We start from the raw sequence: 20,969 nt of genomic DNA on the forward strand, positions 1-20,969 counted from the left end.
TTTGGGTTATTATATCTTTTCTTTACTATTATAGATTTGCTAATATTCAATCTCAATCATTGAATTTAATGTATTTATAAATTTGATTTTTCTAAAAAAATTGAATTTGAATAGTTGGTTGAATCAACGGTCCAACCATGTAGGCCGTTTGATAAAAAAAATCGTTGATTTTTTTCACAAGTCGCCAACAACGTCGACAACTGGTTCTTGTCACTAACCGTGACTCATTTTCCGGATTAATGTTGGCTCTACGTGCAAAATTCTTTCTATCTTTTCTAGTCAAGAGTCAAGAATCAGACAGAAAGGAAGGCAGACGTGGGCACAACACAAGTAGAATAGAGTCAAAATATTTCAAACAAACAAGAAAAGATGAAATCATGTGCATACTTCATGATGCTTCTGCGCTTGATGATCCTTGGTTCAACTGACATGCCCTCGTGCCATTTCGAGTATCGTGGAGAGAGAGAGAGAGAGAGATAGAGAGGAGATGGCAATTACAAATATATGTGAAAATTAAAAAATCTCTCTACTTAATCGATTTGCATGTGTTTTTCAAGCGTGACATTGATGAATTAAATACTAGTGAGGATTTCTTGTTTCACAAGTATGCTAATTGAATGTAAACTAGTTTTTTTTTTTCTTCTAAACAATAGTATTAGCTAGTTAAAGAAATATTAATCATTAAAGGCCAAGGCTTGTAATGTATATGTAAAGGAATTTATTCTATGAATGTACTCAGTTCAATATTTTACATCATCAGTCGAACATTATTTGGGGATTATGCCTCAGATCTTTTGGTGCCCACGAGTGAAATGATGTAGAAAGAAACAACGAAAATGGTCCCTGTATGTAAGAAATAATACAATTGAGGAACCCAAGAAGCATATATTGCAATCTGTGATTTGACTCAGTGGAATCACCCCAACAATACTACAAACAAGATTACAAATCTTTGAACAAAAAAAAAAGATAAAAAATCTTCTTGTTCTTTCGGCCTGAAATTGTTTCTTTCCTCTTTGGATCCATGCCAATTGCATGCCAAAAGCAAGTTGAGCCACGGCTTGCGTACGTGGTCCACTATTTTATTTGTTACTTTTCCCACAGAATCGAAGTAAATTCTTTCTTCTGCAACTAGCTTCTTTTTTATTTTTTATTTTATTTTTTTTATTACGTACCTTGTGTTAGTTTACTGCATTTGCATGCAATGCTCGAATCCCATATGTATCAAAGCAACTAAGTACGTAGCGGGGGCAGGTTTTTACTTATGTTCTTGTGTTTGGGGCAAATTGAAGTTTATATGTCATTAAGAAGAAAATATTAGAGTGAAAACTCAAATATATATTTTATTACATTTAATCTCTAAAATTGTACCTTTCAATAAAAATAATCTTTAAATTTTCTATTAGTATGTTGATGTGGAAACCAAATAAATTCCAAGTAACCAATCATATGACTCCACATGAATTAATCATAAAAATCAATTTTATTAATATTTCAAAACTAAAATACACAAAACAAAAACAAAAAACTGAAAACAAAAACAAGAAAACACACCACCAGCAAGTCAGCAACCCCACATTCAGATCCAATCACAAGAACCCCAATTCCCTTGGGAAAACTACCACTAGCAGCAAGTTTCTCAGTCGTCGTCTCACACCCTCAGCTTCCTCAGCCCCAAGACCATCACGATGAAACAGGTGATCTCCGCTGGTTCATGGCCTAAACCCACCAAGCTTTAGATGTGAGGCAATGCCGGATCCAGGATATATGTGGTCAATCATCCACTCACAAAGCTTCAACAAAAGAAAATTCAAAGAACTTAGCGAAGAAGGCTTTGGTGTAATTAACACAATACGTTGAAATGAAGGAAATCTTATTTATTGATATCCCCGATAAGCTACAAATATGTACATATACATAAGTCAAAATAAACAAACAAGAGGGAGCCTTCACAAAGGTTGCTTAGGAGAAGTCTCAGCAGTCGGTAGAGCCCCAGAAAGAGAAGGCACCGGAGGGGGATCATTCGGAGCCTCAGTACTGGACAGAACCCTAGAAGGAGGAGGCATCAGAGGTTGATCATTTGGAGCTTCATTACGCGGTACAGCCCCAGAAGACGAAGGCAATAAATGCCTTTGGAATAAACCCACAAATCTCTGATGATCAAGTAAAACCTAACCATCAGATTCCTTCATCTGGTCAAGCTTCCTCTTCATGTTTGTAGCATAGTCATGTACGAGCCGGTGCAACTGTTTATTCTCATGCTTGAGCCCTCTAATCTCCTGTTTGAGATTCATCACTTCAGCCGCCAATGATTCAACTTGGCGGGTTCGAGCAAATAGGCGTTGGGCCATATTAGACACAGAACCTGCACACTGAACACTGAGAGCCAGAGAATCCTTAACAGCTAACTCATCAGACCGTTTGGAAAGTAGTCTGTTATCTTTGGGAGTGAGAAGGTTCCTGGCCACCACCGCAGCGGTCATATCATTCTTCATCACGGAATCCCCAACGGTAAGAGGACCAGTAGGGGAGACGAAGGATGGGCGCCATATGTTGTCTGGAAAAGGTGGAGATGCCTCTTCAACAAGGTTCAAGTCAAAACGACGGTCGGAGGGGCCAGACATTTTCAAAGGTGTTGAAGAGAGAAGAGGTCGGACAAATCAAGATCTTAGAAGTGCAAGAATGGAGCTTCTACTGGTGGAGATTCAAGTGTGCTTTAGAACTTAATGCCAGCCCCTATAAAAATCTGCACTCGACAGAGCTTCAGAAATCGAAGAGGCGCCTGCTCAGAAATCGAAGAGGCGTTTGCTTTCTCAAAAGCTGGGCTGCTCAGAGACCACGAGGGTCGATCTCAGAAATCGAAGAGGCGTTTGCTTTCTCAAAAGCTGGGTTGCTCAAAGACCACGAAGGCCGATCTCAGAAATCGAAGAGGCGCTTGCTTTCTCAAAAGCTGGGCTGCTCAGAGACCACGAGGGCCGATCTCAGAAATCGGAGAGGCACCTACTTTTCCAACCTTGTCAGCACCTATCACACGCACACTCAGCTTTGCGGAAATTAAGGGCATTCCGTCGAAGACTTCTGGTGAAGTAGAAAGCACATGAGTCTTACTGTTCAATCACCCACTTCCCACACGCAACAGTAGCTCATGGGTACCACAGATAACTTTGCCAAAGTTCTCTGCCAAAGTTGAGCACGTGAAGCTTGCAGCTCCCACTACATCGCTTTGACCAAGAAGGGTAAAAGAATAGCAAAGAAACAACACTAACAAAGTTTAGACACATAAATTTTGAAGGTCTAGCTACCATATTATTACCCACAAGGGTAAAGGAACAGTACCACTGCTGGATAATTGGAAAGTCCCTGTGTGTCAACCTCTGTGCTTCGTGGCAAGGTAGACTAGCAAACATGCCTAACCTTTACTCACATTCGAGAAAACACTCCCAACAAGATTGCTTGCTCCAAAATCGAAGAGGCACCGTCCTTCGAATCTCGAGAGCCAGACTCCTAACATGACTACTTTCTCAAAAATCGAAGAGAGGGTAAGGGAACAGTACCATTGCTGGATAATTGGAAAGTGCCTATGTGTCAACCTCTGTGTTTCGTGGCAAGGTAGACTAGCAAACATGCCCAACCTTTACTCACATTCGAGAAAACACTCCCAACAAGTTTGCTTGCTCCAAAACCGAAGAGGCATCGCCCTCCGAATCTCGAGAGCCAGACTCCCATCATGATTACTTTCTCAAAAATCGAAGAGACACCGCTATCCGAATCTCGAGAGCCAGACTCCCAGCATGATTGCTTTCTCAAAAATCGAAGAGGCATCGTTCTCCGAATCTCGAGAGCCAGATCCCCGATAGGATTGCTTGTTCGAAAACCGAAGAGGCAACACTTTCCCAACTTCAAGAGCCGGATCTCCTTGGATAAAGTTGTCTGTAATCTTTACACGCAACATCACCTTTCCAGATACCACAGACCACTTTTTCAAAGTGCTCTGACAGAGTTAAATCATGTGAAGCTGGCAGCTCCCACTACCGTGCTATGACCAAGTAGGGTAAAGGAATAGCATTACTACTTGTTGTTAAGGAGACTCCTATATATGTCGACCTCCATCCCCAACGGATAGGCAGACCTGCAAAAATGCTCAACCCTTCCTCATATCTGAGAGGGCACTCCCAAAGAAGCCTTTCGAAATATTCAGCTTTCTTTCCCCCCGATAATATCTCTACAAACAAGCTATACTAGAGCAAGAATATCTCATATCATCAGGGTTAAAAGCAAGAGTATCCCATATCATGCTTTTTCCCTGTCTTTTCCTTTGGCCTTGTTCTTATCTGCAAGACAAGGAGAAAGAGAGCAATTAGTCAGCACTTGGAATCAAGCTTCCAGCCAGCAACTGACTGCCTGGAACCCCTTACCTGATTACTTACCTGCCATTGCTCTCGAGTACTCATCTTCAACATCTTATGCTTCCAGGGAAGATACCGCATCTGCCTGAGGAACAGATAGGGCAAGGGAGAAGGATACAAGGAAGCATGTGGAGACAAGCGAAACAGCACACGCGCCGATACATCCATTACTCTGTCAAAGCAAAAGTATCCCATATCAGCAGGTCGAACGTACTCTAGATTTGATGGACTTGTTTTGACCCTCAAATTCTTCAGTCGGCCTTATACTCTAGAGGAAACCAGAAAACCCTCAAGCTCAGTTCAAGAATAAGCCTGTGGAAAGTTACTTCTTCAAAAGCAAAAGTATCCCATATCATCTCTTCTCATTTTCTTCTCTTTATCCTTCATGCTGCCTGCAAGATAGGGAGAATGTGAACAATCAGCTGGAGCTCTGATTGCTTACCTTGTATGTCACCTCTTTCAGCAGATCCTCTAGCTCGGCGACTTGGGGGACTCCTACTACATGGTTTGTATCGCGCTTGACCAAGCCTGAAACTACAAGTAAGCTTCAAGTGAAATTGATACATTACCTTGTGCATCTCCACCAGTTAAAGATACCACCCCTGGATGGAGGAAGAGTACTTCCAGAGAAGATGTCACATCTACCTATGAGACAGATAAGGCAAGTCAAGACGATACCGCACTCCGATACTTAGAAGTTTTGTGATTACGAGATCATTCTCCCACAATATTTCCTAATGTCATTTGTACTAAATCATTCACTTGTACTCACTAAAGGAGAGCTTGAACCTATGTACTTGTGTAAACCTTTCACAATTAATGAGAACTCCTCTATTCCGTGGACGTAGCCAATCTGGGTGAACCACGTACATCTTGTGTTTGCTTTCCTGTCCCTATCCATTTATATACTTATCCACACTAATGACCGGAGCAATCTAGCGAAGATCACAAAAAGCGACCGTTTTCCCTACCTAGGATCTATCGTGCAAGAGAACGGAGAATTAGATGGAGATCTCAACCATAGAATACAAGCTAGATGGATGAAGTGTAAGAGTGCATCCGGCGTGTTGTGTGACCGTCGTAGGCCACTGAAGCTCAAGGGAAAATTTTATAGGATGACAATAATGCCAGCGATGTTGTATGGCACAGAATGTTGGGCGGTGAAGCATCAACACGTACACAAAATGGGTGTGGCGGAGATGAGGATGCTTCGTGGGATGTGTGGGCACACGAGAAAGGATAAGATTGGGAATGAGGATATCCGAGGTAAAGTAGGAGTAGCCGAAATTGAAGGAAAGATGAGAGAAAATCAGTTCCGGTGATTTGGACATGTGCAAAGAAGGCCTACTGACGCTCCGGTTCGAAGATGTGACTATGGTACAGAGGTTTAGGGCCGAAGGGGTAAAGGAAGACCTAGGAAAACTTTGGAAGAGACTCTAAGAAAAGACTTACTTGGATCTAACGGAGGACATGACACAAAACCGAGCGCAATGACGTTCTAGGATTCATATAGCCGACCCCACTTAGTGGGAAAAGGCTTTGTTGTTGTTGTTGTTGTTGTTGTTGGTAGGTCTGAGGTCATTTGCTAAGTCATAATGTAGGCTTGTCGACATATGCCAACAACTTTCAAACGAGCATGTCGACTGATGTCAATAGCTTTTGAGTGAGCATGCCGAAAAATGCCAACACATGCCGAGTGAGCCTATCGAAAAATGTCATAGCAATGCATACCAAAGCATGAGGTTAGCGGCTACCTTACCCTACCCAATGCCCATAAAGGCTTTCGTCGAGTAGTTAGTGGGCAATTTTCAACGGCATCTCAGATTCTCAAAGGCAGCACCCAACTCTTCTATGGAGAGTTTCTGAGCTTGGGGGGGGGGCGCAGGGTCAGCTGACCCACCTTGTCCCAAGTAGATCAGTCCTTGCTCATGTGCCACATCAATACACTAACAAAAAAATTAATAGCATGTTAACAAAAAGACAAAATTGATTTGTGAGAGCCATTTCACAAATGAAACTTAAATTAATGTCATCTTGCTTGTTGGCATAGACTTCATTTCTATAATTAAAATTGAAACTTTTAATTTTTTGGGTGCATTTATAGTTACATGCAAATAAGATAGAGCTTTTGGTACGTGAACGAATACTTTTTTCTTTTCCTCCAAAAGTAAAATATAAAAATTGTTTTGTAGGCAAAAAAGTTACAAATATACTAAAGATCAGCTTCTTCCACAATCCTACACAATCTGTTCTATTGTTGTGGATGACTTTATACACTACTCTAATCCCAACAGATTTAAGAAGAAGAAATCAAAGACAATCCATCATATTTTACTTTGTTAATTGTTGTACTTTTGTGGCCAGGAATATATAGGATTAATTTTTCTACTTGTACATTTTGTTTTTGTTAACATCACAATAATTGCATCTTGATATATAATTTATTACAAAAGGTAAAACTTTTAATTTTATTTTGTTTTTGGTTGAAAAAAGGATAAAACTTAGAACTTGCAACATCAATAAAGGTTCTTCCAATAGGGTGTCCATGTGCTGCTCAATCTAGATAGCTAGTTCATCCATGTATTGGTTATAAAAATAAAAATAAAAACTAAAATTAAAATAAATAAATGAAAGAGCACCGAATATAAAGGTTGGGTTTGCACGTCTGTGACCTCGATGATAAGTAGTAATTTATATATTATAACTATGGCGGATCTGTAACACTATTTTTTTACACAAATTTTTATATTTATTTTTGTGGGCTCTACTCTGTAATGTATTTTAATGGTTCAAATCGTTTATTTTTCAGGTCTTCCCTCAAATATCACAAAAAAATCATCCAAATTCGAAATTATATGACCGTTGAATTAAGAATTTAGGGTTTCTTTGTAGAATCATATTCGTCAATTTCATTCACTACAAATGAATGTCTTCATAGTTTTAGATTTGTCTAATTTTTAGCAATGATGATCTATGAACAATGCTCCAAAAGATGGACGATTCAGATCGTTGAAATACATTACGCAGTAGTAGCCTCACAAAAATGTGTCAAAAATTGTGTAAAAAAATAGTACCACAAATTCGCATCCATTTAATTATAAACACATTGAACAACAATTAAGGGCAACCTTTTATGATTAAACATCGTTGATGTGGCTTAATTCCAATCGCATGCATATGTTAAAGACTTTTGTATTAGGGCCTAAACGCCGCACTAACAGATATGATACATGTGAATCTCTCCCTTCCCGGTCATGTGCAGCAAAAGGAGTCAAAAAAGAAAAGAGATGACTATAATAGATTAAAGGGGAGCGTTATTTGTAATTTTCAGAAAGCTTCATGCCTCTTTGAAAGTAGTATACGTATAAATAATATTTTTTTAACACTTTTCAGATAAGGGCAAGAAGCTTTTTGGGAGTGAAAATAGCACTGCCCTAAACTTACTGGTATCAGATTTCAAGTTTCAATTTAATTCTTCGTTTTTGCAAGAATATATATATAATGATTAGCTCTTCTCCTCACCAGTGCTTTTGTTTGGAATGCTAAACTGACGTTATATGAAGATCTATTTGTCTTTTTACATCAATGTGTTTGTAATTAGGCATTTTTATAAGTACTAAATATATAAAATAAGCATATGTTCTTAATCAGTGTAGCTAACAAACTTCACAAATAATCTACGGCGGCTTTGAATATTAGTCGACCTTGATCCTTGATACAATATGATAAGTCAAAGTAGAAACGTGGATTAGCCGACCATGATCCTTGAAAGATACTGTAACTTGTGTTAGGGTGGCCATGCAATGACTTTGATTAATATAGCTTTCTTTATGTGCTTAGGTATAAGCCTAATTGTCGCCCTATTAAATATGCTAAGCTCCTTCTCTCCTGCGCAGCAGGTGGGTAGGTATGTCGCAGACGAGAGATTTAAGCACCTTCTACATGTTATAATACTTGTGGAGAAAATCATAGATTTAAGCGTTGTGTGTTTAAACGGTATTTCACATGTTATAATACACGTGAAAAAAATGATATATTTTTTTGTTTCCCCATTTATTTTAGGGAACTTTAACGAAAAGCACCCGGTACTGTTCACTTTAACGAAAAACCACATTTTTACACTAAAAAGTCAATCCTAGTACTATTCACTTTACCCTTTATTTTGTCCTTATCATTAAAACTCAAAGTTTTCAAATCCTTTTCATTAGTTTTCCTTTTATTTTATGATATGTGCAGTACCCATTTAAATACCTAACACTTTGAAAAATTTCACGTCGCAAACAAGGACTCAAAGCTTTTGTGTGACAGAAGGGTGGTGTGACTGGTATGAAAAAAAAAAGTAACAGAGAGCATGCATAAGCATGTATATATGTCGGGAACGGTGATTTGGCAACTAAGTAAACTTTTTAATTTTATGTAGAGTTAAGAAGGATCTTTTATAAATTGGATTCTCGACTCTCTGTAATTTCATATTTTTTTTTTATCAAAATGTTTATAAGATGGATATAAAAATTAATGTTAAATTGTGAAGTGACAAAAAGTATTAGTTAAATTGTAAAGTGACAGAAAGTATCATACTTTTGAGTCTCTTGTTGGCATTCTCTTTTATGTATTAAAATGTGCGAGAAATTTTTAGTTGTAACGGAAACACGGATGATACACCACGTGTTTTTATGTAAGTAGTGAAATTTTTTAATTTTTAAGTTATTAACCTTTTAACATACATATCCCACCATTTATATAGAGATACGTAGTGTACCATCTCGTGTATCAATCACACTATAAAATCTCTCAAGTGTGCAACATTTTGTCTTCAAACCCATGGAAAATCGAACCAGACCTCTAACATAAGAAAATGATATATGCACCCAATTTCTTCTTTTTGCACATATTTATTTATGTAAACCATCATAGGTTCTTGAAGAAGAGGATTATACAGATACAAGAAAGAATGAAGAAAGAAAGACAGAGAGAGAAGTAGAAGAATTAGAGTTTAGAGAGAGAAAATCAGTTATTCAACTGTAATATTCTTTTCTTATTAGTTACAATGATTTGTTACAAGCTATTTATAATATCCCTTTGGTAGCTTACACTCTAAGTCACAACATAACCAACTCAACTAACTTCATACTCATTTGACACTTGTCCATTTCATAACCATTGGATCTTAGTACTCCTAACATCCCCCCTCAAGCTCAGGGGCAGAGAATTTGAGCCTGAGATTGGCACAATGAGTCTGAAAGAGAGGAGCAGACAAGCCTTTTGTCAGTATGTCAGCAAACTGCTCGGTTGAAGACACAAAATGAATCTGCAATTGCTGTGTTGCGACCCTCTCACGAACAAAATGCACATCAACCTCTATGTGTTTCGTTCGCTGATGTTGAACTGGATTTAAAGTCAGTGCTATAGCAGATAAATTGTCACAGAAGAGGACCGGCTTTTCTATAACTGGAATATGCAGAAACGCCAACAATTGGTTGATCCAATCAAGTTCAGCAGCTGTAGTGGATAGAGCCCGATATTCAGCTTCTGTGGAGGAACGAGAGACAGTATTTTGCTTCTTGGATGACCACGAAATAGGATTAGAGCCCAAAAATACAACCATGCCAGTGGTTGACCGGCGATCATTAGGATCGCCAGCCCAGTCTGCATCACTATATGCAGTAATATCCAGGGAACCCTTGACATAATGAATACCAAAACCTTGAGTAGCTCTTAAGTACCGAAGGATCCGTTTAACTGCCATGAAATGAGAGTCCATAGGGTGCTGCATAAACTGACACACCTGATGTACTGCAAAAGCGATGTCAGGTCGAGTAAATGTCAAGTAGTGTAAAGCTCCAACTAAACTTCTATAAAGAGCCGGATTATTAAAAGGTTTCTCATCATCTTTGAGCAATCGGTTATATGGCAAACAGGGAGTGGCACATGGTTTAGACAGCAGCATTTCAGACTTAGTTAACAAATCTGTAACATACTTATCTTGAGAAAGAAACAGGCCATCCTTCTTTTGCAAGATTTGAATCCCTAGAAAATAATGTAAAGGACCCAAATCTTTAATATCAAATTCCTTAGCAAGTGACTGAATAACCTCAGTGATTGCTGTAGTTGCACTGCCAGTAATAATAATGTCATCCACATACAGAAGTAAAATGACCACAGAACTGTCAACCAGTTTCACAAACAAAGAAGGATCAGTATAAGTAGATGTAAACCCCAAAGATGGTAGAAATGAGGTAAATCTCTCATTCCAGGCTCTAGGTGCCTGTTTCAATCCGTATAAAGACTTATGTAATCTGCAAACATAGTCCTCATGATGAAGATCAACAAAACCAGGTGGTTGGGCCAAGTACACCTCTTCATGCAAAATACCATGAAGGAACGCATTTTTCACATCCAACTGTCGCAATGACCAACCAAAGTGTGCTGATAAAGCTAAGACTAACCGCACTGTTGTTGGTTTAACAACCGGACTAAAGGTTTCCCCATAGTCAATCCCTTATTCTTGATTAAAGCCTTGAGCGACCAGTCGGGCCTTATACCTCCCAATTGACCCATCAGCATTCTTTTTTATCTTAAACACCCATTTGGAACCAACTAAATTCTTATGTTTTGGTAGAGGAACCAAAGACCATGTACCCTGAGAGTGTAATGCAGCAATCTCCTCTTTCATAGCCTCATACCATACTGGAGTCTTTAAAGCAGATTTATAAGTGGCAGGTTCCACTTGAGTCAAGTCAACACCTCCATTGTCATGAACAGCCGCAAGAAGAGCAATCTTCTTAATAATACCACTTTTAGATCTTGTCTGCATGAGGTGGAGGTTAATAGGAGGTATGGAGAGAACCACTTGCAATTGGTCAGGTTGGAATTCAGGTACCACAGGGAGTATGGAAGACAAGGGCTGTGTTGGTGATGTAGCAATGGATTGACTGCAACCTGGAGAATCTGTATCTGAGATTGAAACTGTCCCGGGATGGGTAGTAGACCCTTCTGAGATTGGAATAGGTACAGTATTTGGCATGACATTATTTGATGAGGAATTCATATGATAGTTATGGTGTGGGAACACAAGAACATTATTGTGATCTGGAACTGGACTTGGGGTTTGAATGACTGATGGCAGTGATGAAGAAGTAGAGTGATGTGTAGTGTGAAGAAACCGATAAGGAAACTCGGTCTCATCAAAAATGACATGTCTAGATATATAGATTTTGTTTTTAGTCACATCATAGCAGATATACCCTTTATACTTAGATGCATACCCCAAAAATACACATTTGGTTGTTCTAGGATCTAGTTTAGTGTTGGTGTAAGGTTTTAACCAAGGATAACAAGAACAGCCAAAAACTTTCAGATGTTGGATCTCAGGTTTTGAATTATACAGCAATTGGAATGGAGACTGGTTGTGTAAAGAAGGAGATGGCATCCTGTTGATTAAGCACACTGAAGTTTGACAAGCAACTGACCAAAACAGGGATGGTAGAGATGCAGTTTGTAACAAAGTGATAGATGTTTCAATGATGTGTCTGTGTTTCCTTTCGGCAATGCCATTTTGTTCGGGTGTATGAGGACAAGACACTTGATGATGGATGCCTTTATCAGATAAGAATGTTTGAAATGCCTTACTAACATACTCACCACCACCATCACTTTGAAGAGTTTTAATAGAGACTTGAAACTGATTGAGAATAAAATTGTAAAAGGCCCTAAAGATTCCAAAAACATCACTTTTATTGCAGATAGGAAAAATCCAGGAATATTTTGTACAATGATCAATAAGAGTGACATAGTATTTGAAACCGTCAAAAGAAATACACGGAGCAGGCCCCCACACATCACTATGAACAATATCAAAAGGTTTGACAGACTTGACTAGGGAAGAAGAAAATGGCAATTTGCTAAATTTGCCCTCTAAACAGGTCTGACACAGAGATGGGTTTGTATCAATAACACAGAAAACATTTGACGATGTAAGAACCTGAGAAACTATTGAATTTGAAGGGTGACCTAATCTCTTATGCCAAATACTGTGAGGAACTTGCTTTCCCAGAAAGGCTGCAGGATGTCCTGTGAAGCTTGCTGCAGGAGATGTTGAAGAAATGATGGGGTACAATCCATTGTTACACAGCCCTTTGTAAAGTATCCTCCCTGTGGCTTTGTCCTGAATCCAAAAAGAAAACGCATCAAAAATCAACCAACAATTATTATCCAGACAAATCCTATGCACAGACAACAGATTTTGAGACAATTTGGGTACATAAAGAACTGAAGTAAGTTTAATAGGCTGCTTTGAAGGTCTGAGAAGTGTAGAACCAATATGAGATATTGCTAAACCTTCACCATTCGCTGTCTGAATTGTCTCATGTGATGGATATGGAGTTGCCAAGGAGAGATTACTCAAATCTGAGGTCATGTGATTATTGGCACCAGAATCAGTAAGCCATACTTGTTGCTGGGATGGTGCAGATGGCACTGGCACTGTGAATGGAGAATATGGACCACTAGGTGTTGCAGCATGTAGAGCATTGAGTTGAGGATTAGAATTCTTTTGAAAACATGTGTCTGCACTGTGATATTGATTTCCACATAGAGTACAACCAGAAGGAGCAGTATCCGCAAAATGGTTGTTCTTTCCACAAATTTGACAACCCTGTACAGAGTTTGTATTACGAAAACGACATGTTGATGCCAAATGATTGTGTTTCCCACAGATTTGACAAGGTTGAGACAGAAATCCATAATTGTTTGATCTTGGTGGTGAAGTACCAAGGATTCCAGGAGCAGGACTTGAATGAAAATTCTTGTAATTGCCATACTTGGGATTGAAGTTAGGAGTGAACCGATTCCTGCCTTTGGTATTATTGAAAGACTTGTATGCAGTCGAATTCGGACTAGCATGGTTATTGTTACCATAATTCCCAGAAAAAGACTGATTCTTGGAAGGTAAACCATTACTTTGAGCCATTAATGCAGACAACACAGGTGAATGAGAACAATTTTCAAGCAAAGTTTCTTCAGCAAGTAATTGAGATCGAAGATCTTTCAGTGATATCACACTCTCCCGACCCCTGATCACAGACCGTATGGTATTGAATTCAGCAGGCAAACCATTTAGTGTAAGAATCACAATGTCATCATCATCGAAGAATACACCAGCAGCAGACAACAAATCTCTTGCTTCCTTAATTTTCTGCAAATATAATGTGACAGAATCAGTACCTTTCTTTATTGTCTGAAGTTCGGATTTGAGTTGGAAAATACTCGTTCTTGTGACTGTAGAAAATTGATCTTTAAGACGAGTCCACAATTCTTTGGAGCTAGTACTTCCAATGACACAAGAAACTGCAGCAGGAGATAGAGGCGCAGTGATCAATTGCATTAATGCCTTATCATGCATCTTCCATATAGTGTAGTCATCAGAAGGAATCCGTGTAGACGAATCACTAGACAAAACTGTAGAAGTAGCAGAGGAATCTTGACTGAATTGAGCAGGACACGGCATTGAACCATCAACAAAACCAATGATGCTATGGCCTTCAAGAAGGAGCTGCATCTGAAAATGCCAAGCCAAATAGTTCGTCTCATCCAATTTCACATTAACCGAACTGGAAACAGACGAAATCAACGAAGTAATTGGAGACTGTAAGATCTGTAACTGAGCTGCTGTTACCATTGTTGCAAATTGTAGAGAAATTCCAAAGAATCTTGACTGACACTAAATCACAAACAGTTGGTATGCACCCTTTAACGAGTGAAGAACCAGACGAAGATTTGCAGAAACAACACCCCAATATATCAGAAACACGATCAACAAGAACCCAATATTCCAGAAAACCAAAGCAAAAGAAAAGCAATCACAGTAGCGGAAGCAATCGAAACCAAGATCGACAAAACCGGCAAGCGTTTTACGCTTGTTCGGGCTCTGATACCATGTAAACCATCATATGTTCTTGAAGAAGAGGATTATACAGATACAAGAAAGAATGAAGAAAGAAAGACAGAGAGAGAAGTAGAAGAATTAGAGTTTAGAGAGAGAAAATCAGTTATTCAACTGTAATATTCTTTTCTTATTAGTTACAATGATTTGTTACAAGCTATTTATAATATCCCTTTGGTAGCTTACACTCTAAGTCACAACATAACCAACTCAACTAACTTCATACTCATTTGACACTTGTCCATTTCATAACCATTGGATCTTAGTACTCCTAACAATTTATGTCCCTTAACTTTTTTTGTTTATTCAATTTAAAAATCAAGAATTAAAAAATATGTGTAAAAAGAAAAAAAATATGTGCTGAAATTACTTTCCTTAACATAAGCTTGAACCCGTAATCATAAGAGCATCTCTAATGTATTGGAAATTTAGAACTCTAAATATAAAGTAAAACATCTCCAATGCACGGAAGACTTAAAAGTTAGGACTCATATTTGAATTTCTAGCCAAGTAAGATTGAATTTTGATTCCAACCATTTCGAATGTGCATACCCAAATGGTTAAAACTGAAATTTAGAACTCAAAATATAAGAATAGGTCTAAAATTGGATACTGCCTTATAAATATTATATGTATTTTTTATAATAATAAAATGACCATTGTATCAAATATATATATATATATATACATACATATATATGTATATATATTCACATAACTATATCTACTCGTCAGATAATAATGCATTAAAAACATATAACCAAATATTGTAGTCAAATCTCCAAATAAACATAAGATTTTGAATCGGAGATGAAAACTAAAAGCGACGACCTTTGTAAAACTCGAATATAAGAATATAAATTGCGAAATGCTCTAATTCTTTTTTACCTTATTAATACAATAATCGTTGTTGTAACCAAGGTCTAAAATATCGATATTATCCTGATATTTCTATCGAAATTTCCGTATTTTTGGACTACCGATATTTCCGTTATCATCGATATTTTAGACCTTGATAGGAATTCTATATGGTACTAAGTCACTTATGTATCTTACTATACAATGTATAAAGTGTAAAATATTATACTAATTCATTATATATAAATGATTATGGTGTGTTTAAATTTCTTTCATTAATTACTACATATTTTATACACTCACAATGTTTGCCAGCTCGCTATATAATCAACTTAAATCAGTTAAATCCATTATGCAATGCATTTCCTTCCAATTTTTTTTGTGATAAACTAATTGATAATTGACTAAATAAACATCTTGCAAAGTTTCAATAAAAATTTCCAAGTTTTTCTTACAATTTCCGTGGTTTTTATTCAATTTTTATGGATATCGATAATATCCCGATATTTCTATCGAAATTTCCGTGTTTTTAAACACGACATATTCAAGATGATATTCCTTGGTGTATGCTTTTCGCAGACGATATAGTGTTGATAGATGAAACTCAGGAAGGGGTAAATGCAAAGCTTAACCTTTGGAGAGAAGTGTTGGAATCTAAAGGTCTTCGCCTAAGCCGATCAAAGACAGAATATATGGAGTGCAAGTTCAGTGCAAATGGAGGCCAAAACGAGTTAGGGGTGAGGATCGGAGATCAAGAAATACCAAAGAGCGACCGTTTTCGTTACCTAGGATCTATCTTGCAAAAGAACGGAGAATTAGATGGAGATCTCAACCATAGAATACAAGCTGGATGGATGAAGTGGAAGAGTGCATCCGGCGTGTTGTGTGACCGCCGTATGCCACTGAAGCTCAAGGGAAAATTTTATAGGACGGCAATAAGGCCGGCGATGCTGTATGGCACAGAATGTTGGGCGGTGAAACATCAACACGTACACAAAATGGGTGTAGCGGAGATGAGGATGCTTCGTTGGATGTGTGGGCACACGAGAAAGGATAAGATTAGGAATGAGGATATCCGGGGTAAAGTAGGAGTAGCCGAAATTGAAGGAAAGATGAGAGAAAATCGGTTACGGTGGTTTGGACATGTGCAAAGAAGGCCTACTGACGTTCCGATTAGAAGATGCGACTATGGGACAGAGGTTCAGGGCCGAAGGGGTAGAGGAAGACCTAGGAAAACTTTGGAAGAGACTCTAAGAAAAGACTTAGAGTACTTGGATCTAACGAAGGACATGACACAGGATCGAGCACAATGGCGTTCTAAGATTCATATAGCCGATCCCACTCAGTGACTTGGATTTTCCAAGTCTCCAACCGAGAAGTTTTCCTCACTCGGGAAATTAAGGGAACACTACCCCAACCTACATGCTCCACTCAGAAAGCTTCAACATACAAGCTTTAACAAAAGAAAATTCAAAGAACTTAGCGAAGAAGGCTTTGGTGTATTTAACACAATACGTTGAAATGAAGGAAAGCTTATTTATTGATATCCCCGATAAGCTACAAATATGTACATATACATGAGTCAAAATAAGCATACAAGAGGGAGCCTTCACAAAGGTTGCTTAGGAGAAGTCTCAGCAGTCGGTAGAGCCCCAGAAAGAGAAGGCACCGGAGGGGGATCATTTGGAGCCTCAGTACTGGACAGAACCCTAGAAGGAGGAGGCATCAGAGGTTGATCATTTGGAGCTTCATTACGCGGTACAGCCCCAGAAGACGAAGGCAATAAATGCCTTTGGAACAAACCCACAAATCTCTGATGATCAAGTAAAACCTGACCATCAGTTTCCTTCATCTGGTCAAGCTTCCTCTTCATGTTTGTAGCATAGTCATGTGCGAGCCGGTGCAACTGTTTATTCTCATGCTTGAGCCCTCTAATCTCCTGTTTGAGACTCATCACTTCAGCCGCCAATGATTCAACTTGGCGGGTTCGAGCAAATAGGCGTTGGGCCATATTAGACACAGAACCTGCACACTGAACACTGAGAGCCAGCGAATCCTTAACAGCTAACTCATCAGACCGTTTGGAAAGTAGTCTGTTATCTTTGGGAGTGAGAAGGTTCCTGGCCACCACCGCAGCGGTCATATCATTCTTCATCACGGAATCCCCAACGGTAAGAGGACCAGTAGGGGAGACGAATGATGGGCGCCATATGTTGTCTGGAGAAGGCGGGGCTGCCTATTCAACAAGGTTCAAGTCAAAACGACGGTCGGAGGGGCCAGACATTTTCAAAGGTGTTGAAGAGAGAAGAGGTCGGACAAATCAAGATCTTAGAAGTGCAAGAATGAAGCTTCTACTGGTGGAGATTCAAGTGTGCTTTGGAACTTAATGCCAGCCCCTATAAAAATCTGCACTCGACGAAGCTTCAGAAATCGGAGAGGCGCCTGCTCAGAAATCGAAGAGGCGTTTGCTTTCTCAAAAGCTGGGCTGCTTAGAGATCACGAGGGTTGATCTCAGAAATCGAAGAGGCGTTTGCTTTCTCAAAAGTTGGGCTGCTCAAAGACCACGAAGGCCGATCTCAAAAATCGAAGAGGCGCTCGCTTTCTCAAAAGCTGGGCTCCCCAGAGACCACGAGGGCCGATCTCAGAAATCGAAGAGGCACCTACTTTTCCAGCCTTTTCCAGCCTTGTCAGCACCTGTCACACGCACACTTAGTTTTGCGGAAATTATGGGCATTCTGTCAAAGACTTTTGGGGAAGTAGAAAACACATGAATCTTACTGTTCAATCACCCACTTCCCACACGCAACAATAGCTCATGGGTACCACAAATAACTTTGCCAAAGTTGAGCACGTGAAGCTTGCAGCTCCCACTACATCGCTCTGACCAAGAAGGGTAAAAGAATAGCAAAGAAACAGCACTAACAAAGTTTAGACCCATAAATTTTGAAGGTATAGCTACCATATTATTACCCACAAGGGTAAAGGAACAGTACCACTGCTGAATAATTGGAAAGTCCCTGTGTGTCAACCTCTGTGCTTCGTGGCAAGGTAGACTAGCAAACATGCCCAACCTTTACTCACATTCGAGAAAACACTCCCAATAAGATTGCTTGCTCCAAAATCGAAGAGGCACCGTCCTCCGAATCTCGAGAGCCAGACTCCCAACATGACTACTTTCTTAAAAATCGAAGAGAGGGTAAAGGAACAGTACCATTGCTGGATAATTGGAAAGTCCCTGTGTGTCAACCTCTGTGCTTCGTGGCAAGGTAGACTAGCAAACATGCCCAACCTTTACTCACATTCGAGAAAACACTCCCAACAAGATTGCTTGCTCCAAAATCGAAGAGGCACCGCCCTCCGAATCTCGAGAGCCAGACTCCCAACATGATTACTTTCTAAAAAATCGAAGAGACACTGCTCCCCGAATCTCGAGAGCCAGACCCCCAGCATGATTGCTTTCTCAAAAATCGATGAGGCATCGTTCTCCGAATCAATCGAAGAGGCGCTCGCTTTCTCAAGAGCTGGGCTGCTCAGAGACCACGAGGGCCGATCTCAGAAATCGAAGAGGCACCTACTTTTCTAGCCTTGTCAGCACCTGTCACACGCACACTCAGCTTTGCAGAAATTATGGGCATTCTGTCGAAGACTTCTGGTGAAGTAGAAAGCACATGAATCTTACTGTTCAATCACCCACTTCCCACACGCAACAATAGCTCATGGGTACCACAAATAACTTTGCCAAAGTTCTCTGCCAAAGTTGAGCACGTGAAGCTTGCAGCTCCCACTACATCGCTCTGACCAAGAAAGGTAAAAGAATAGCAAAGAAACAGCACTAACAAAAGTTTAGACACATAAATTTTGAAGGTCTAGCTACCACATTATTACCCACAACTGTAAAGGAACAGTACCACTGCTGGATAATTGGAAAGTCCCTGTGTGTCAACCTCTGTGCTTCGTGGCAAGGTAGACTAGCAAACATGCCCAACCTTTACTCACATTCGAGAAAACACTCCCAATAAGATTGCTTGCTCCAAAATCGAAGAGGCACCGTCCTCCGAATCTCGAGAGCCAGACTCCCAACATGACTACTTTCTCAAAATCGAAGAGAGGGTAAAGGAACAGTACCATTGCTGGATAATTGGAAAGTCCCTGTGTGTCAACCTTTGTGCTTCGTGGCAAGGTAGACTAGCAAACATGCCCAACCTTTACTCACATTCGAGACAACACTCCCAACAAGATTGCTTGCTCCAAAATTGAAGAGGCACCGCCCTCCGAATCTCGAGAGCCAGACTCCCAACATGATTACTTCCTAAAAAATCGAAAAGACACTGCTCTCCGAATCTCGAGAGTCATACCCCCAGCATGATTGCTTTCTCAAAAATCGAAGATGCATCGTTCTCCGAATCTCGAGAGCCAGATACCACAGACCACTTTTTCAAAGTGCTCTGACAGAGTTAAAACATGTGAAACTGGCAGCTCCCACTACCGTGCTATGACCAAGCAGGGTAAAGGAATAGCATTACTACTTGTTGTTAGGGAGACTCCTATATATGTCGACCTTCATCCCCAACGGACAGGCAGACCTGCAAAAATGCTCAACCCTTCATCATATCTGAGAGGGCACTCCCAACGAAGCCTTTCGAAATATTCAGCTTTCTTTCCCCCCGATAATACCTCTGCAAACAAGCTATACTAGAGCAAGAATATCTCATATCATCAGGGTTAAAAGCAAGAGTATCCCATATCATGCTTTTTCCCTGTCTTTTCTTTTGGCCTTGTTTTTACCTGCAAGACAAGGAGAAAGAGAGCAATCAGTCAGCACTTGGAATCAAGCTTCCAGCTAGGAACTGACTGCCTGGAACCCCTTACCTGATTACTTACCTGGCATTGCTCTCGAGTACTCATCTTCAACATCTTATGTTTCCAGGGAAGATTCCGCATCTGCTTGAGGAACAGATAGGGCAAGTGCGAAGGATACAAGGAAGCATGTGAAGACAAGCGTAACAGCACACGTGCCGATACATTCATTACTCTGTCAAACGCAAAAGTATCCCATATCAGCAGGGTGGAACGTACTCTAGATTTGATGGACTTGTTTTGACCCTCAAATTCTTCAGTCGGCCTTATACTCTGGAGGAAACCAGAAAACCCTCCAGCTCAGTTCAAGAATAAGCCTGTGGAAAGTTACTTCTTCAAAAGCAAAAGTATCTCATATCATCTCTTTTCATTTTTCTTCTCTTTATCCTTCATGCTGCTGCAAGATGGGGAGAAGGTGAACAATCAGTCGGAGCTCTGATTGCTTACCTTGTCTGTCACCTCTTTCAGCAGACCCCCTAGCTCGGCGACTTGGGGGACTCCTACTACATGGTTTGTATCGCGCTTGACCAAGCCTGAAACTACAAGTAAGCTTCAAGTGAAATTGATACATTACCTTGTGCATCTCCACCAGTTAAAGATACCACCCCTGGATGGAGGAAGAGTACTTCCAGAGAAGATGCCACATCTACCTATGAGACAGATAAGGCAAGTCAAGACGACACCACACTCCGATACTTAGAAGTTTCGTGATTACGAGATCATTCTCCCACAATATTTCCTAATGTCATTTGTACTAAATCATTCACTTGTACTCACTAAATGAGAGCTTGAACCTATGTACTTGTGTAAACCCTTCACAATTAATGAGAACTCTTCTATTCTGTGGACGTAGCCAATCTGGGTGAACCACGTACATCTTGTGTTTGCTTTCCTATCTCTATCCATTT

General features: G+C 39.7%; 1 protein-coding gene and 1 long non-coding RNA gene across 3 annotated transcripts; one reads left to right on the forward strand and one right to left on the reverse strand.

The window, feature by feature from the left end:
- Positions 1–1,790: 1,790 nt before the first annotated feature.
- On the reverse strand, positions 1,791–18,890 carry LOC126612464 (uncharacterized). 2 transcript variants are annotated; one of them, XM_050280888.1, is made up of 3 exons: positions 18,776–18,890; positions 17,036–17,864; positions 1,791–2,171 (listed from the first exon to the last, which is right to left on the reverse strand). In XM_050280888.1, the coding sequence occupies exons 2-3, from the start codon at positions 17,357–17,359 to the stop codon at positions 1,950–1,952; spliced, it is 546 nt and encodes a 181-aa protein (XP_050136845.1). In that variant the 5' UTR covers positions 17,360–17,864; positions 18,776–18,890; the 3' UTR covers positions 1,791–1,949. The 2 variants fall into 2 exon arrangements, 1 of the variants encoding a protein (XP_050136845.1); XR_007619127.1 differs by lacking the exons at positions 1,791–2,171; positions 17,036–17,864 and adding an exon at positions 2,575–3,000.
- LOC126612465 (uncharacterized) lies at positions 4,836–20,935 on the forward strand. The gene is made up of 2 exons (XR_007619128.1): positions 4,836–5,791; positions 16,404–20,935. It is a non-coding gene; the product is annotated as an uncharacterized LOC126612465 (long non-coding RNA).
- The last annotated feature ends 34 nt before the right edge of the window (positions 20,936–20,969 follow it).

Source organism: Malus sylvestris, chromosome 17 (genome assembly GCF_916048215.2).
Source record: "Malus sylvestris chromosome 17, drMalSylv7.2, whole genome shotgun sequence".
In the NCBI taxonomy this organism is placed as follows: Eukaryota; Viridiplantae; Streptophyta; class Magnoliopsida; order Rosales; family Rosaceae; genus Malus; species Malus sylvestris.